Below are 18,884 nucleotides of genomic sequence, written 5' to 3' on the forward strand. Positions count from 1 at the left end.
GTAATGGTTTTTCTGTAGCAGCAATGTTTGGGTTATGACTAGAGATAACGGGGCCTTTGGCATGTATGTTAGCCAATGAGAGGCATGTTGTTCCTTCTTGTGGGTCTGGGAGCAGGGATTTTGGGGTCTTTTGTCGGCGAGAGATGAAGAGAGAAGACGTGAGTGGAGAGAGTTGGTAGACAAACATACGGAGTGGACTAGGAGTGAGGGTACAAAGGTCTGCGGCGATCGGAGGAGGTTGATGGGAAATGACTGGACGAAATCTGTGAGCTCCATATGTGCATTAGACTGTTTCATTAAAAAGGGCCCTTTCTCTTTTTATTTTCTTTACTAACCCTATAGTCTGATTAAACATAGAAACATAGAAAATAGGTGCAGGAGTAGGCCGTTCGGCCCTTTGAGCCTGCACCGCCATTTATTATGATCATGGCTGATCGTCCAACTCAGAACCCCGCCCCAGCCTTCCCTCCATACCCCTTGACCCCCGTAGCCACAAGGGCCATATCTAACTCCCTCTTAAATATAGCCAATGAACTGGCCTCAACTGTTTCCTGTGGCAGAGAATTTCACAGATTCACCACTCTCTGTGTGAAGAAGTTTTTCCTAATCTCGGTCCTAAAAGGCTTCCCCTCTATCCTCAAACTGTGGCCCCTCGTTCTGGACTTCCCCAACATCGGGAACAATCTTCCTGCATCTAGCCTGTCCAATCCCTTTAGGATCTTATATGTTTCAATCAGATCCCCCCTCAATCTTCTAAATTCCAACGAGTACAAGCCCAGTTCATCCAGTCTTTCTTCATATGAAAGTCCTGCCATCCCAGGAATCAATCTGGTGAACCTTCTTTGTACTCCCTCTATGGCAAGGATGTCTTTCCTCAGATTAGGGGACCAAAACTGCACACAATACTCCAGGTGTGGTCTCACCAAGGCCTTGTATAACTGCAGTAGTACCTCCCTGCTCCTGTACTCGAATCCTCTCGCTATAAATGCCAGCATACCATTCGCCTTTTTCACCGCCTGCTGTACCTGCATGCCCACTTTCAATGACTGGTGTATAATGACACCCAGGTCTCGTTGCACCTCCCCTTTTCCTAATCGGCCACCATTCAGATAATAATCTGTTTTCCTATTTTTGCCACCAAAGTGGATAACTTCACATTTATCCACATTAAATTGCATCTTCCATGAGTTTGCCCACTCACCCAACCTATCCAAGTCACCCTGCATCCTCTTAGCATCCTCCTCACTGCTAACACTGCCACCCAGCTTCGTGTCATCCGCAAACTTGGAGATGCTGCATTTAATTCCCTCATCCAAGTCATTAATATATATTGTAAACAACTGAGTTCCCAGCACTGAGCCTTGCGGTACCCCACTAGTCACCGCCTGCCATTCTGAAAAGGTCCCGTTTATTCCCACTCTTTGCTTCCTGTCTGCTAACCAATTCTCCACCCACACCAATACCTTACCCCCAATACCGTGTGCTTTAAGTTTGCACACTAATCTCCTGTGTGGGACCTTGTCAAAAGCTTTTTGAAAATCCAAATATACTACATCCACTGGTTCTCCCCTATCCACTCCACTAGTTACATCCTCAAAAAATTCTATGAGATTCGTCAGACATGATTTTCCTTTCACAAATCCATGCTGACTTTGTCCGATCATTTCACTGCTTTCCAAATGTGCTGTTATCATATCCTTGATAACTGACTCCAGCAGTTTCCCCACCACCGACGTTAGGCTAACAGGTCTATAATTCCCTGGTTTCTCTCTCCCTCTTTTTTTAAAAAGTGGAGTTACATTAGCCACCCTCCAATCCTCAGGAACTAGTCCAGAATCTAACGAGTTTTGAAAAATTATCACTAATGCATCCACTATTTCTTGGGCTACTTCCTTAAGCACTCTAGGATGCAGACCATCTGGCCCTGGGGATTTATCTGCCTTCAATCCCTTCAATTTACCTAACACCACTTCCCTACTAACATGTATTTTGCTCAGTTCCTCCATCTCACTGGACCCTCTGTCCCCTACTATTTCTGGAAGATTATTTATGTCCTTAGTGAAGGCAGAACCAAAGTAATTATTCAATTGGTCTGCCATGTCCTTGCTCCCCATAATCAATTCACCTGTTTCTGTCTGCAGGGGACCTACATTTGTCTTTACCAGTCTTTTCCTTTTTACATATCTATAAAAGCTTTTACAGTCCGTTTTTATGTTCCCTGCCAGTTTTCTCTCATAATCTTTTTTCCCCTTCCTAATTAAGCCCTTTGTCCTCCTCTGCTGAACTCTGAATTTCTCCCAGTCCTCAGGTGAGCCACTTTCTCTGGCTAATTTGTATGCTTCTTCTTTGGAATTGATACTATCCCTAATTTCTCTTGTCAGCCACGGGTGCACTACCTTCCTTGATTTATTCTTTTGCCAAACTGGGATGAACAATTGTTGTAGTTCATCCATGCAACCTTTAAATGCTTGCCATTGCATATCCACCGTCAATCCTTTAAGTGTCATTTGCCAGTCTATCTTAGCTAATTCACGTCTCATACCTTCAAAGTTACCCCTCTTTAAGTTCAGAACCTTTGTTTCTGAATTAACTATGTCACTCTCTATCTTAATGAAGAATTCCACCATATTATGGTCACTCTTACCCAAGGGGTCTCTCACGACAAGATCGCTAATTAACCCTTCCTCATTGCTCAAAACCCAGTCCAGAATAGCCTGCTCTCTAGTTGGTTCCTCGACGTGTTGGTTCAAAAAACCATCCCGCATACATTCCAAGAAATCCTCTTCCTCAGCACCTTTACCAATTTGGTTCACCCAATCTACATGTAGATTGAAGTCACCCATTATAACTGCTGTTCCTTTATTGCACACATTTCTAATTTCCTGTTTAATACCATCTCCGACCTCACTACTACTGTTAGGTGGCCTGTACACAACTTCCACCAGCGTCTTCTGCCCCTTAGTGTTACGCAGCTCTACCCATATCGATTCCACATCTTCCCGGCTTATGTCCTTCCTTTCTATTGCGTTAATCTCTTCTTTAACCAGCAACGCCACCCCACCTCCCCTTCCTTCGTGTCTATCCCTCCTGAATATTGAATATCCCTGAACGTTGAGCTCCCATCCCTGGTCACCCTGGAGCCATGTCTCTGTGATCCCAACTATATCATAATCATTAATAACAATCTGCACTTTCAATTCATCCACCTTATTACGAATGCTCCTTGCATTAACATTTATAAAGTTCAATTGTTGAATTGCATATGGTGTACTGTCTGATATTTTGTGGTGTGGATTTGTAACTGGGCAACACATCATGCAGCGTCCACACAAAAGTGATTTCTCAGTTTGGCTGGGCTGGAGGCTGTCTTCCCCTAGACAAACGTATGCTGGCTGAGCCTCAGGGTTACAATAGGTTTCTATGAAATCCTCTCGCATTCTTCTAAATTCCAGTGAGTACAGGCCCAAAGCTGCCAAATGCTCCTGATATGTTAACCCCTTCATTCCTGGAATCATCCTCATGAACCTCCTCTGGACCCTCTCCAATGACAACACATCCTTTCTGAGATATGGGGCCAAATCTGTTGACAATATTACAAGTGTGGCCTGACTGGTGTCTTATGAAGGCTCAGCATTATCTTATTGATTTTTATATTCAATTCTCCTTAAAATAAATGCCAACATTGCATATGCCTTCTTTACCACAGACTTAACCTGTAAATTAACCTTCTGGGAGTATTGCACGAGGACTCCCAACTTCCTTTGCACTTCTGATGTTTGAACCTTCTCCCCATTTAGATAAAGGTCTGCTACTTTTTTGCCCATTCTTCCAATTTGTCTTAAGCCCAGCTGTAATCACATTGCTTCCTCAACACTGCCTACCCCTCCACCTATCTTCTTATCATCTGCAAACCCTGCTACAAAGCCATCAATTCCATTATCTGAATCCTTGACAGACAATGTGAAAAGCAGTGGTCCCAATACTGATCCCTGAGGAACATCACTAGTCACAGGCAGCCAAGCAGACAAGGCATCCTTTATTCACTGGCTGCCTCTCGCCTGTCAGCTGTTCCTCTATCCATGCTCTGTTCATCTTTCCTGTAATGCCATGGGATTTTATCTTGTTACGTAGCTTCCTAAGACCATAAGACATAGGAGCAGAATTAGGCCATCTGGCCCACCATTCAATCATGGCTGATTCTTTTTTTTTAATCTCCTCCTCAACCCCAGTTAGACATAGAATAGTACAGCACAGTACAGGCCCCTCGGCCCACATTGTTATGCCGACCCTCAAACCTGCCTCCCATATAACCCCCCCCACCACCTTAAGTTCCTCTATATACCTGTCTAGTAGTCTCTTAAACTCCACTAGTGTATCTGCCTCCACCACTGACTCAGGCAGTGCATTCCACGCACCAACCACTCTCTGAGTAAAAAACCTTCCTCTAATATCCCCCTTGAACCTCCTACCCCTTACCTTAAAGCCATGTTCCCTTGTATTGAGCAATGGTGCCCTGGGGAAGAGGCGCTGGCTATCCACTCTATCTATTCCTCCTTATATCTTGTTCCCAGCCTTCTCTCCGTAACATTTGATACCATGTCCAATCAAGAACCTATCAATCTCTGCCTCAAATACACCCAATGACCTGGCCTCTACAACTGCACGTAGCAACAGATCCACAAATTCACCACCCTTCGGCTAAAGAAACATCTCCGCATCTCTGTTTTGAGAGCGCACACTTCCATCCTGAGGCTGTGCCCTCTTATCATAGATTCTCTCACTATGGGAAACATCCTTTCCACATCTACTTTGTCTAGGCCTTTCTACATTCGAAAGGTTTCAATGAGATCCCCCCTTATCCTTCAGCGAGTACAGACCCAGAGCCATCGAATGTTCCTTGTATGATAACCCTTTCATTCATGGAATCATCCTTGTGAACCTACTCTGGATCCTCTCCAATGCCAGCAGATCTCTTCTAAAATGGGGAGCCCAAAACTGTACACAATACTCAAGGTGAGGCCTCACCAGTGCCTTATAAAGCCTCAGCATCACATTGATGTATGGCACCTTATATTCCGGTTTCCTCCCACATTCCAATCTGTGCGGGTTGGTTGAGAATTGTCACTGTAAATCACTCTCAGTGACTGGTTTTCCATGTGTGCTCCGGTTTCCTCCCTCATTCCAATCTGTGTGAGTCAGTGGTGATTTGTTGTGGTCACTCCCAGTTTCTCGATGAGTAGTTGAATCTAGGGAGAGTTAATAGGAAGGAGGAAAAATAAAATGTAAGTGATGGGCCAAATGGCCTGTATCTACATCTTGTGACGTGTAACATTAAAGCTGTACTGAAAAAGTTTTTTGTAATGAAAAGGCCCTGTTGTCAGGGTTGGGGAGAGTGCAGGAGAGATGATAGAGAACTGTCTACCCCTTTCTCCTCTGCCGCGTGGACACTGTACTGGGTGGAGATTTCTGGAAAGAGAGTTCCCTGTTTTCAGGGTTGGGAAGAGTGCAGGAGAGATGATAGAGAACTGTCTACCCCTCTCTCCTCTGCCGCATGGACACTGTACTGGGGGGAGATTTCTGGAAAGAGAGCTCCCTGTTTTCAGGGTTGGGAAGAGTGCAGGAGAGATGATAGAGAACTGTCTACCCCTCTCCCCTCTGCCGCATGGACACTGTACTGGGGGGAGATTTCTGGAAAGAGAGCTCCCTGTTTTCAGGGTTGGGGAGAGTGCAGGAGAGATAATAGAGAACTGTCTACCCCTCTCCCCTCTGCAGCATGGACACTGTACTGGGGGGAGATTTCTGGAAAGAGAGCTCCCTGTTTTCAGGGTTGGGAAGAGTGCAGGAGAGATGATAGAGAACTGTCTACCTCTCTCTCCTCTGCCGCATGGACACTGTACTGGGGGGAGATTTCTGGAAAGAGAGCTCCCTGTTTTCAGGGTTGGGAAGAGTGCAGGAGGGACGATGAAGAGCTATGCCACCTCACCAACCATTCCCTCTCTACATTGCAGAATGGACGAAGACGGTACAATGACCGTTGACTGGAATGAATGGCGTGACCATTTCCTGTTCAATCCAGCAGCCAATATTGAAGAAATCATCCGTTTCTGGAAGCATTCAACGGTGAGCGGAGAGGGGTTTTACTCTACATGACTACAGTAGCCTGACTCCAGCTCCCTGGGTCAGAAGCTTCTTCTACTTTTCTCAGTATTGATTCAGAATTGGGTTTATTATCTCTAACATATGACCCAAATCTGTTGTTTTATTGTAGTTGTACAATGCAAAGACATAAAATTGTTGTAAATTACAAACATAAGTACATTTTTGAGGAAATTACTAGGAAAGTGGATGAAGGCAAGGCAGTGGATGTTGTCTACATGGACTTTAGCAAGGCATTTGACAAAGTAGGTTGGTCAAGAAGGTTCAGTTGTTCGACATTCAAATGAGGAAGTAAATTGGATTCGACATTGACATTGTGGGAGATGCCAGATAGTGGTAGTAGATGGTTGCCTCTCTGACTGGAGGCCTGTGACCAGTGGTGTGCTGCAGGGATTGCTACTGGGTTCTTTGTTGTTTGTCACCTATATTAATAATCCAGATGATTATGTGGTTAACTGGATCAGCAAATTTGCCAATGACACCAAGGTTGGTGGTGTAGTAGACAGTAGGGAAGACTATTCTGGCTTGTAGAGGAATCTGCACCAGATGGAAATATAAGCTCCAAAATGGCAGATGGGATTTAATGCAGACAAGTGCGAGGTTTTGCACTTTGGTTGGACCAGTCAGGGTAGGTCTTCCACAATGAACGGTAGGGCACAGAGAAGTGTGGTAGAACAAAGGGAATTCAGGTCCATAATTCATTGAAAGAAGCATCATAGGTAGATCTACCTACAGGAAAGATGTAAATAAAGTTGAAAGAGTACAGAGAAAGTTTATGAGGATATTGTCAGGTCTGGAGGACCTGAGTTATAAGGAAAGATTGAATAAGTTAGGACTCGGAATAAGTTAGAGCTCAAAAAAACCGACGCAACAGACTTTTAATACATAAATCAGCGAGTTGTTTGTCATGTCCTCCCTCTTGCTGTGAAACAGAGACACCTCTTTTCCCCTTATTAGGGAAAGAGAGAGCCTGTGGTATGTCGAATTACCAGGTGAGAGAGTAATCTTTGGGGTGCTGTAAGTCTGTGTCTTTATTGATGCTTTGCTGCTGCTTGAGCGCTCAGAGGGCGCTGATGCTTTTTTTTCCTGGTGGGGAGGGGGGATTGTTGCTTTGCTGCTGCTTGTGCATGGGAGGGGGGAGTTAGTGGGGTCTTAGGGGTTCTAACATTTAACTATCATTCGTTCTTTGGGGCACTCCTATTTTTGTGGATGTTTGCAAAGAAAAAGAATTTCAGGATGTATGTTGTATACATTTTTCTGACATTAAATGTATTTTTGAAACCTTTGAATGTAAAAGTTAGGAACGTAGAAAATTGAGGGGAGATTTACATAAGAACATAAGAAATAGGAGCAGGAGTTGGCCATCCGGCCCATCGAGCCTGCCCCACCATTCAATAAGATCATGGCTGATCTGCCGTAAACTCAGCTCCATCTACCTGCCCTTTCCCAATAACCCTTAGTTCCCTTACTATGTAAAAATCTATCGAACTGTATCTCAAATATATTTAGTGAAGAAGCCTCAACTGCTTCCCTGGGCAGGGAATTCCACAGATTCACCACTCTCTGGGAAAAACAGTTTCCTCTCATCTCCGTCCTAAATCTTCTTCCCCTAATCTTGGGGTAATGTCTCCTAGTTCTAGTCTCACCTACCAACGGAAACAACTTTCCTACTTATTTTGTATGTTTCTGTAAGATCCCCTCTCGTTCTTCTGAACTCCAGAGGGTATAGTCCCAGGCGACTCAATCTTTCCTCATAGGTTAACCCCTTCATCCCTGGAATCAACCTGGTGAACCTCCTCTGCGCTGCCTCCGAAGCCAGTATATCCCTCCTCAAGTACGGAGACCAGAACTGCACACAGTCCTCCAGGTGCGGCCTCACCAGTACCCTGTATAGTTGCAGCATGACCTCCCTGCTCTTGAATTTAATCCCTTTAGCAATGAAGGCCAACATTCAGTTTGCCTTCTTAATAACCTGTTATACCTGTAACCCAACTTTTTGCGATTCATGCACAAGCACTCCTCAGTCCCTCTGCACAACAGCATGCTGCAACCTTTCACCATTTAAATAATAATCTGTCCTTCTAATATCCTTCCAAAGTGGATGATCTCGAATTTAGCAACATTGTATTCCATCTGCCAGACCTTGGCCCACTCACTTAACCTATCTATATCCCTCTGCAGACTCTCCACATCCTCTGTACAATTTGCTTTTCCACTCAGTTTAGTGTCATCAGCAATTTTTGCTATGCTATACTCAGTCCCCTCTTTAAAATCATCAATATAAATAGTAAACAGCTGCGGGCCCAGCACCGACCCCTGCGGCACCCCACTCACCACAGACTGCCAACTGGAGAAGCGCCCATTTATACCAACTCTCTGCCTTCTATCGGTTAACCAATCCACTATCCATGCCAATACACTTCCTCTAACTCCATGCATCCAAATCTTATTTATAAGTCTCTTATGCGGTTATAAGTCTCTTATGTGGAACCTTATCAAACGCCTTCTGGAAATCCAAGTATATGACATCCAACAGGAATTCTGCAGATGCTGGAAATTCAAGCAATACACATCAATGTTGCTGGTGAACGCAGCAGGCCAGGCAGCATCTCTAGGAAGAGGTGCAGTCGACGTTTCAGGCCGAGACCCTTTGTCAGGACTAACTGAAGGAAGAGTTTGTAAGAGATTTGAAGGTGGGAGGGGGAGGGGGAGATCCAAAATGATAGGAGAAGACGGGAGGGGGAGGGATGGAGCCAAGATTATATGACATCCACCTGTTCTCCTCTATCCACTGCACTCATGTCCTCAAAGAACTCCAGTAAGTTTGTCAAACAGGACCTGCCCTTTCTGAATCCATGCTGCGTCTGTCTAATGGAACCACTCCTTTCTAAGTGTTTCGCTATTTCTTCCTTAATGACAGCTTCAAGCATTTTCCTGACTACGGATGTTAAGCTAACTGGCCTATAGTTGCCCGGCTTTTGCCTACATCCTTTTGTAAAAAGTGGTGTTGCATTTGCTGTCTTCCAATCTGCCGGGACCTGCCCAGAGTCTAGAGAGTTTTGACAAATAATTACCAATGCGTCTACTATAACTTCCGCCAATTCCTTCAGCACCCTGGGATGCATCCCATCGGGACCAGGGGACTTCTTCAGACTCTCTAGTTTGCTCATCACTATCTCTTTAGTGACAGTGATTTTATCGAGGTCCTCACCTCCCATTTCTTCCATAACATCCTTCTTTGGCATATTAGATGAGTCCTCCACTGTGAAGACCGACACAAAATAGTCATTCAATGATATATTTATAAAAACTTTTGCTATCTGTTTTTATATTTAGTGATAATTTACTTTTATACTCTATCTTCCCTTTCCTTATTTCTTGTTTAGTTGTTCTCTGTTGCTTTTTAAAGTTTTCCCAGTCCTCCAGTCTCCCACTACTCTTTGTGACTTTGTACACATGAGCTTTTAATTTGATACTACCTTTTATTTCCTTAGTTATTCAAGGCTGGATCTCCCCACACTTACTGTCCTTTCTTTTGACTGGAATATACTTCTATTGAGCACTGTGAAAAATCTCTTTGAAAGTATTCCACTGTTCCTCAACTGTCCTACCAAATAGCCTGTGCTTCCAATCCACATTAGCTAACTCCTCCCTCATCCTGTTGTAGTCTCCCTTGTTCAGGCGTAATACACACTAATTTTAGATCTAACTATTTCATCCTCCATCTGAATGCGAAATTCAGTCGTACTATGATCACAGTGTATACATATCTTGCAAACCCTTCAGTAAGTTGCATAGACACCTGAAGAGCAGGCTATCTGTTGGATGGAAGCGACCAACAACTCTGATAGAGGCAGATGCCAAGTTTTTAAGCTCATCAGTGGGAGGTGGTGCTTTAGCACTGCTGGGCCACCACTTCCAGGGAGTCTTGATCATAAGCAGGCCGAAACTCCTGAAGGCAGGTGGCAGATCAACTGATGATCCCACTGGTGATAGCACAGGACAGTTAACATCTTAGTCCACATGTATTTTTAACTCTTTCCAAGCGGATCGCTGACTACAAGATCGTTAATCTTACCTGTCTCATTGCATAGTACTAGATCCAAGATAGTATCTTGCCTTGTAGGTTCACTAACATGCTGCTCAAGAAAGCCATCACGGATGCATTCTATGAAGTCCTCCTCAAGACTTCCTTGACCGACCTGATTCACCCAATCTATGTGGAAGTTAAAATCCCCCATAACAACTGCCGTTTTGTTCTTACAAGCCTCAGTCATTTCATGGTTAATTGCCTCTGCACTACTTTTATTAGGTGGCCTGTAGACAACACCCACCAGTGATTTTTTTCCATTTACTATTATTAATATCTACCCAGATGGACTCAACATTCTGCTCCATAGATCTGATATCGTCTCTCACAATCGCTCTGATCTCATACCTATTCAAGAGCGCCACCCCCCCTCCTCTGCCTTCCTGCCTATCTTTCCGTATTACCTGATTGCCTTGGATATTTAATTTCCAGTCATTCCCACCTTGCAACCAGGTTTCTGTAATGGCCACTAAATCATATGCCTTGGTACTGATCTGTGCCGCAAGTTCACTAACCTTGTTTCTAATACTACAGGCATTTAGATAAAGTGCCCTTATACTCACTGTCCTTTTAGAATCTAATGACCTATGCGATTTTTGCTTTTTACTTTTATGCACTCAACTCTTACATTTTTCTTCAATAACTCTAGCTTTGATAGAGGTATACAAAATTATGAGGAGTATAGATAGGGTAAATGCAAAGCAGGGTTTTTCCACTAAGGTGAAAAGTTTAAGGGGAACATGAGGGGAAACTACTTCTTATAGAAGGTCATGAGAGTGTGGAATGAGCTGCCAGCGCAAGTGGACAATGGTTGAATGCTTAAGTTCATGGATGGTAGGAATATGGAGGGCTCTGGTCCCAGTACAGGTCGATGGGGGTAGGCCGCTTAATTGGTTTTGAAATGGATGAGATGGCCCAAAGGTCCTGTTTCTGTGCTGTATTTTTTTTACCGTTCCCATGGTCTGCTCTTTATCAAATTATGGTATTGCTTTGCACTGCTGTAACTATATGTTATAATGTTACTTTGTTACTTTGTCTTATGGTCTTATGGTCTTATAATTATGTGGTCTTGTCAGTGTTAGTCTTTGGTTTGTTGTTTTTTTATGATCATCCTATCATTTCTTAATGCATGCATGGATTTCTAAATGACAATAAACAAGGACTGAGTGTCCTCATAATCTAATAATCTAATAATGACTATGATTCTAAATAGTACAAAAGAGGAATAGTGAGCTATTAGTGTTCATGGGATTTTGGACCGTTTAGAAACCAGTGGCAGAGGGGAGGCAGCTTTTTTATTTAATTATGTGGTGTGTGTCTTCGGGCTCCCATAACTCCTCCCTGATGAGAAGAGGACATAAGACCATAAGAGACAACCTTAACGATGGATGCTGGTTTCTTGAGGCACCAGCTCTTGAAGAGTTCTCAGTGATAGGGAAGCTCCTGCCTGTCATGAACCTGACTGATTCTGCGGCCTCTTGCAATTAGACGGTAAGATATTGGAGCAGAATTTCTGAAGCATCCTTTCTGAAAAACTATTTTCTGAAACATTTATAGCTTGTCACTCTAAGTAACCGTTCCTGCCTACTTCTTAAATTGCAGGGTGAATTTGATCATTTCACCCTTAGGACTCTCTTAGCTTAAACTCTCTAATCAATTCTGGTTCATTGTACAATGCCCAATCCAGAATAGCTGATCCCCTCGTGGGCTCAACCACGAGTTTCTCTAAAAAGCCAATTCATAGACACTCTAGAAAGTACCCCGCTTCGCACTAACCTGCTTTTCCCAATCTACCTGCATATTGAAATGCCCCATGACTATTGTAACATTAGGGTCTTGAGGTGCGGCTTGGCGAGTGGCAGATGCTTCGCAGAGGTCATCAGGTGCCCCCCCCCCCATCCCTTAGATGTTCCATCAATTTAAGCCCACAACATCTCTGGAGGGCTCAACAGTGCGATCCAGCATGCCAGGTGCACCTCCTTCATATCTGGCCACCCATGGGTCATTTTAGGGACCAGCTGGTTTCGAGAGGGGGTATTGTGGGCCGAAGGGACTGTACTGTGCTGTACTATTCTACCTTCTATATTCTATGTTCCCCATAAGTCTTTCCAGCTGAATTCTCTCTTCTCCATGTTTTCCCACCTTGTCCACTGTCTCTGTTTTGCCTGAGACACTGCTCTTACATACTACATTTGCTCCTCCTGTCGCTGTACTTCCTCCACCACTATAGCTCGCCTATACTTTTGTGCTGTGACCTTTTTCCTATATGAGCCTATCTGAACCTTTGCAAAGACCTCCTCTTCCAGATTGCACCTGGCCCACCATGTCTGCAAACCTGAGAGCTGCTTTTGCCTGTTTTACTGACTCTGCTGGACGCCACTTTCTCCCTGTTAAGGTCCTGGGTGCAATGTCCTGGACAGCGCTGTCAGGAGATTCTGAGAGAGTCGGCTCAAGCCTCACCTTGGCACACTTGAACTCTTCAGTCAGCCTGTGACAGGCAACTGTAGAACTCCCTTGTCATGCAGGTAGATGTTACTTAGCGATTTTGGTAGGCCCACCCACTTAATGAAGAAACTAATATCCTCTCCAGCTTTTCAACATGAGCGATGGGGACTTCATACAGAGTCAGTGGCCACAACACTCAAGGGAGCAATCCAAACTGAAGGCACCAGAGCTCGAGGGTTTCTGCCAGCAAGGTCTTATCGATAGCTTTAAGCCCTTTGAAGATTTCTTCTCAACAGTTTTACTTCATTTGTATCACAGAGTTTTACCACTGGGGTTCCACTGGGGTCGGTGTTGGGACCACTGCTTTTTACGATGTATGTCAATGATTTGGACTACGGTATCAATGGATTTGTGGCTAAATTTGCCGATGATACAAAGATAGGTGGAGGAGTGGGTAATGTTGAGGAAACAGAGAGCCTGCAAAGAGACTTAGATAGTTTAGGGAAATGGGCAAAGAAGTGGCAAACGAAATACAATATTGGAAAGTGTATGGTCATGCACTTTAGTGGTACAAACAATTGGGCAGACTATTATTTAGATGGGGAGAAAATTCAAAATGCAGAGATGCAAAGGGACTTGGGAGTCCTTGTGCAAGATACCGAAAAGGTTAACCCTCCAGGTTGAGCCGGTTGTGAAAAAGGCGAATGCAATGTTGGCATTCATTTCTAGAGGTATAGAATATAAGAGCAGGAATGTGATATTGAGGTTCTATAAGGCACTTGTGAGACCACACTTGGAGTGTTGTGTGCAGTTTTAGGCTCCTTATTTTAGAAGGGATATACTGACATTGGAGAGGGTTCAGAGAAGATTCACGAGAATGATTCTGGGAATGACAGGCTTACCGTATGGGGAACATCTGGCAGTTCTTGGGCTGTATTCCCTGGAGCTCAGGAGAATTAGGGGGGATCTCTTAGAAACATTCCGAATGTTAAAAGGCCTGAACAGATTAGATATGGCAAAGTTATTTCCCATGGTAGGGGATTCTAGGATAAGAGGGCACAACTTCAGCACTGAAGGATGTCCATTTAGAACTGAGATGGGGAGAAACTACTTTAGTCAGAGGATGGTAAATCTGTGGAATTTGTTGCCATGAGGCTGTGGAGGCCAAGTCATTGGGTGTGTTTAAGGCAGAGATAGACAGGTTCTTGATTAGCCAGGGCATCAAAGGGTATGGGGAGAAGGCAGGGGAGTGGGGATGACTGGAAGAATTGGATCAGCACATGATTGAATGGCAGAGCAGACTCGATGCGCTGAATGGCCTACTTCTGCTCCTATATCTTATGGCCTTATGGTGTTGTTAGGGTTTACATCATACCAACACCTGAAGCTTTTAAGTGGCATTTTTGACACAGTAGGATTACTTTCCCATCCACATGGAACTTGTAGTTGACCGGCCTTCTCTTGACTGTAGAAACGCTCCTGGACTTCTTTGTGTTAATCATCATTTGTGTCCATTTCGTGTTTGAATGTAGCTTCTCAAGTAACTGTTGGTATATGGGATGATAGTTGTCAGGTTGGTTAAGTCATCCATAAGTGCCTGGATTGGTGGTAGGCGTAGTCCTGACTTCAGTTGTTCTCCTCCTACAACCCACTTAGAAGCTGTAATGACTACTTCCATTGCCACGGTGAAGGCCAGCGAAGAGATGGTGCAACCTGCAATTATGCCTATTTCCACAGGATGCCAGGCTGTGTTGAATTCTGCAGTGATCAATGAGAACTGGAGATCTCAAAAGCACGCTTTGACCAGCGCTGTAACACAATCTGGTACACGGAAGAATTCAAATGAAGTCCACAGGAGGTTATGTGAGACCGAGCCAAAGGCATTGGCTGGGTCCAAGAACAAGATGTGGAGCTTTCTTCTTTCCCTTTTAGCAATTGTATTTAAGATAAGCACACACAGATTTCACCTTCAACTGAAGTTTAAGAATCAGGGGTAGGCCATTTAGCACAGAGTTGAAGAAAAACTTTTTCTCCCAGAGAGTTGTGGATCTGTGGAATGCTCTGCCTCAGAAGGCTGTGGAGGCCAATTCTCTGGATGCTTTCAAGAAAGAGTTAGATAGAGCTCTTAATGATAGCAGAGTCAAGGGATATGGGGAGAAGGCAGGAACGGGGTACTGATTGTGGATGATCAGCCATGATCACAGTGAATGGCGATGCTGGCTCGAAGGGCTGAGTGGCCTACTCCTGCACCTATTGTCTGTTGTCTGTTGAAACAAGAGGATCTCTATCCTTGCACTTGATGCTTATTAAACAAGAAAAAGCTTTCTCACGCAAACAAGAAGTTGAAAACTGCAGCAAAATGTTTATTGCTGCCCAATGAATGGCAGGATACTTACTCTTCTTTCACAGAAATCCAGAATATCCAGGGGCATGTCACTAAATCTCATCTTGAGTTCATGATCAGACTGCATCTCACAAAGTTCTTCCTCTTCTCTCAAAGTCAAGTTCTTAGGCTGGGAACTCACCCAATCAATACACTTGTTTTGAAAAGGAGGAAAAGTACACTTTAATTTTGTTCTTCAGTTCTTCCAGGTGGTTTTCAATAAATTCGAGACTTTCTAACTCTCAAGCCCAAGCGGCAGTGGAAGCATTTCAAGATTTCCTTTTGCAACATGATTTTTCCAAAGATTCAGTTTCTTTTTAAATCCAATAATTTTGTTACTTGAAGTTAAAACATTTTCTCCAGGGCCTTGCAGAGACTTATTCAACTGCTTCATATGATGAAAAATGTCTGCTAAGTTGGTTAGTTTCTGCAGCCATTCTTCGTCTTCAAAGTACTCAGCAAAATCTGGCCTGTTATTTTCTTGGAAGTATTCTTGTAGTTCAACTTACTGCTCAACCACCCTGTTGAGAACTCTTTCTCTGCTAAACCCCAGATTTCTGTTTGTAGCAGAAGACTTGTGTGCTCTTTGTCCAGGTTTTCACAAGTTTTTTTTTATAATCATCTCGAATGAACTGGTCTTTGCTTAAGAAAGTTAACCATTTTTGTAGCATTATCTGGAACTTTTTTCATTTCATCTCTAAGAGTTTTTGACATCAACACCTCTCTTTGAAGAAAGCAGTGTGTTGTGACAATATCAGGATACTTTACAAAAGAAACAAAACCTTTGAGCAGTGTGTTCAAAGATTCAAAGATTCAAAAAACTTTATTGTCATTCTATCCATACATCAGCTCTGCAGGGCAGAATGAGACAGCGTTTTCCAGGAGCAGTGCAATCATAACATAACAAATGCAACACTAAATAATAAACATAACAATAAATAGTAAAACACAACAGCCACATGTCAGTTAAAATCAAGTTATAATTGTCCAGTGCAAGTTAAAAGTGTCCAAAGCAGAGTCAGGTAGAGCACCTATTTAGCAGTCTGACTGCCTGTGGGAGGAAGCTGTTTAGTAGTCTTGTGGTTTTAGTTTTGATGCTCCTGTAACGTTTGCCCGAGAGTGTGAGGGGTCTTTAATGATGTACCGTGTCTTCTGGAGGCATCGACTCTGAAAGAGGTCTTGGGCAGAAGGTAGGGAGACCCCAATAACCTTCTCTGCTCCCCTAACCACCCTCTGCAAGGCTTTTTTGTCGACAGCACTGCAGCTGGAGTACCAGGTTGTGATGCGAAAGGTCAGCACACTCTCAACCACGCCTCTGTAGAATGTAGTTAAGATGTTAGTGGGGAGTGATGCTTGTTTAAGCTTCCTCAGAAAGTGCAATCTCTGCTGGGCCCATTTCACAATCCCAGTGGTGTTCCTGGACCAGGTGAGATTGTCCGAGATCTGCACCCCAAGGAACTTGATGTTTTCCACTCTCTCCACTGTGGAGCCGCTGATGCTGAGGGGTGTGTGCTCAGGCTGAGACCGTCTGAAATCGATGATGTTGTGACAATATCAGGTTTTTTACAAAAGAAACAAAACCTTTCCTGGAGCCAACCATTGATGGGGCACCAGCAGTACAGAGGCAACACAGTTCCTCCAAGACAGACCATGAAGACAAAACATCAGATATATCTTGGCCTTTGCTTGTTTCGGGCAGCTCTTTGTAACAGAAAAAGAATTCTTGAATTTCACTATCTTTTAAAAATCGTACAAATGCTACAACATGACATTCATTAAGACCATACGATATAGGAGTAGAAGAAGGCTATTTGGCCCATCGAGTCTGCTCCGTCATTCAATCATGGGCTGATCCAATTCATCTCAGTTCTAAAAGGACGTCCTTGAATCCTGAAGTCGTGCCCTCTTGACCTAGAATCCCCTACATGGGAAATAACTTTGCTATATCTAATCTGTTCAGGCCTTTTAACATTCGGAATGTTTCTATGAGATCCCCTCTCATTTTCCTGAATTCCAGGGAATACAGCCCAAGAGCTGCCAGACATTCCTCATACAGTAACCCTTTCATTCCTGGAATCATTCTTGTGAATCTTCTCTGAACCCGCTCCAATATCAGTATATCCTTTCTAAAATAAGGAGTCCAAACTGCACATAATATTCCAAGTGTGATCTTACAAGTGCCTTATAGAGCCTCAACATCACATCCCTGCTAATATATTCTGTACCTCTAGAAATGAATGCCAACATTGCACTTGCCTTCTGTACCTCCGACTCAACCTGGAGGATAACCTTCAGGGCAGAGGTGGTCAACCTTTTACATTCCATGTGTCAATTTTTTCATGCACGAGTTCAGATGCGATGTTTTCACACACGAGTTCTATATTAACATATTTTTACAAGAATTGTGGGGTTACAAGAGCTGTATGGCGCATCTGAACTTGTGCGTGAAAAAATTGACGCATGGAATATAAAAGGTTGGCCACCCCTGCTTTAGGGTATCCTGCACAAGGACTCCCAAGTCTCTTTGCATCTCTGCATTTTGAATTGTCTCCCCATCTAAATAATAGTCTGCCTATTTATTTCTTCCACCAAAGTGCATGACCATACTCTTTCCAACATTGTACTTCATTTGCCACTTCTTTGTTTGTTCCCCTAAACTATATCAGCCTCTCTGCAGGCACTCTGTTTCCTCAACACTACCCACTCCTCCAGCTATCTTTGTAACATCAGCAAATTTAGCCACAAATCCATTAATCCCATAGTCCAAATCATTGGCATACATTGTAAAAATCAGTGATCCCAACACTGACCCCTGTGGAATTCCACTGGTAGCCAGCAGGCAGCCAGAATAGGATCCTTTTATTCTCATTCTCTGTTTTCTGCCGACCAGCCAATGCTCCATCCACACTAGTTACTTCCCTGTAATTCCATGGGCTGTTATCTTGCTAAGCAGCCTGATATGTGGCATTTGTCAAGGTCTTCTGAAAATCCAAGTACACCACATCTCCGGCATCTCTTTTGTCTTCCCTGCTTGTAATTTACTCAAAAATTTGCAGTAGGTTAGTCAGGCAGGATTTTCCTTTCAGGAAACCGTGCTGGCTTTAGCCATGTGCCTCCAGGTACTCCGTAATCTCATCCCCAACAATCGATTCCAACAACTTCCCAACCACTGATGTCAGTCTAACAGGTCTATAGTTTCCTTTCTGCTGCCTCCCACTCTTCTTAAATAGCGGAATAACATTTACAATTTTCCAGTCATCCGGTACAATGCCAGAATTTATTGATTCTTGAAAGATCATTGTTAATGCCTCCGCAATCTCTCCAGCTACTTCCTTCAGAACCCGAGGGTGCATTCCATCAGGTCCAGGAGATTTATCCACCCTCAGCTTCTTGAGCACCTTCTCAGTGGTAATTTTCACTGCACATACTTCACCTCCCTGACACTCTTGAATGTCCGGTAGACGTCTTCCGCTGTGAAGGCTGATGCAAAATACGCATTCAGTTCCTCTGCCGTGTCTGCTTCTCTCAGTACAACATCTCCAGCATCATTTTCCTATTTCTAGCCTCAACTCTCTTTTATCCTTTATACACTTAAAAAAGCTTTTAGTATCTTCTTTGATATTAGACACCAGCTTCCTTTCATAATTCATCTTTTCCTTCCTAATGACCTTCTTCGTTTCCTTCTGAAAGTTTTTTAAAGCTTCCCAATCCTCTATCCTCCCACCATCTTTGGCTTCCTTGTGTGCCCTCTCTTTTGCTTTTACTTTGGCTCTGACTTCACTTGTCAGCCACAGTAGTGTCCTTCTTCCA

At 43.7% G+C, this 18,884-nt stretch overlaps 1 protein-coding gene across 1 annotated transcript in view; it reads left to right on the forward strand.

Annotated features, from left to right (window-relative positions):
• LOC134355082 (mitochondrial adenyl nucleotide antiporter SLC25A24-A-like) overlaps positions 1-18,884 on the forward strand; it is a 90,884-nt gene that overhangs the window by 38,334 nt on the left and 33,666 nt on the right. Inside the window, exon 4 of the mRNA XM_063064826.1 lies at positions 6,009-6,120. Coding sequence (XP_062920896.1) covers positions 6,009-6,120 — 112 coding nt within the window. The remainder of the gene's footprint in view (positions 1-6,008; positions 6,121-18,884) is intronic.

This window comes from Mobula hypostoma, chromosome 12 (assembly GCF_963921235.1).
Source record: "Mobula hypostoma chromosome 12, sMobHyp1.1, whole genome shotgun sequence".
NCBI lineage: Eukaryota > Metazoa > Chordata > Chondrichthyes > Myliobatiformes > Myliobatidae > Mobula > Mobula hypostoma.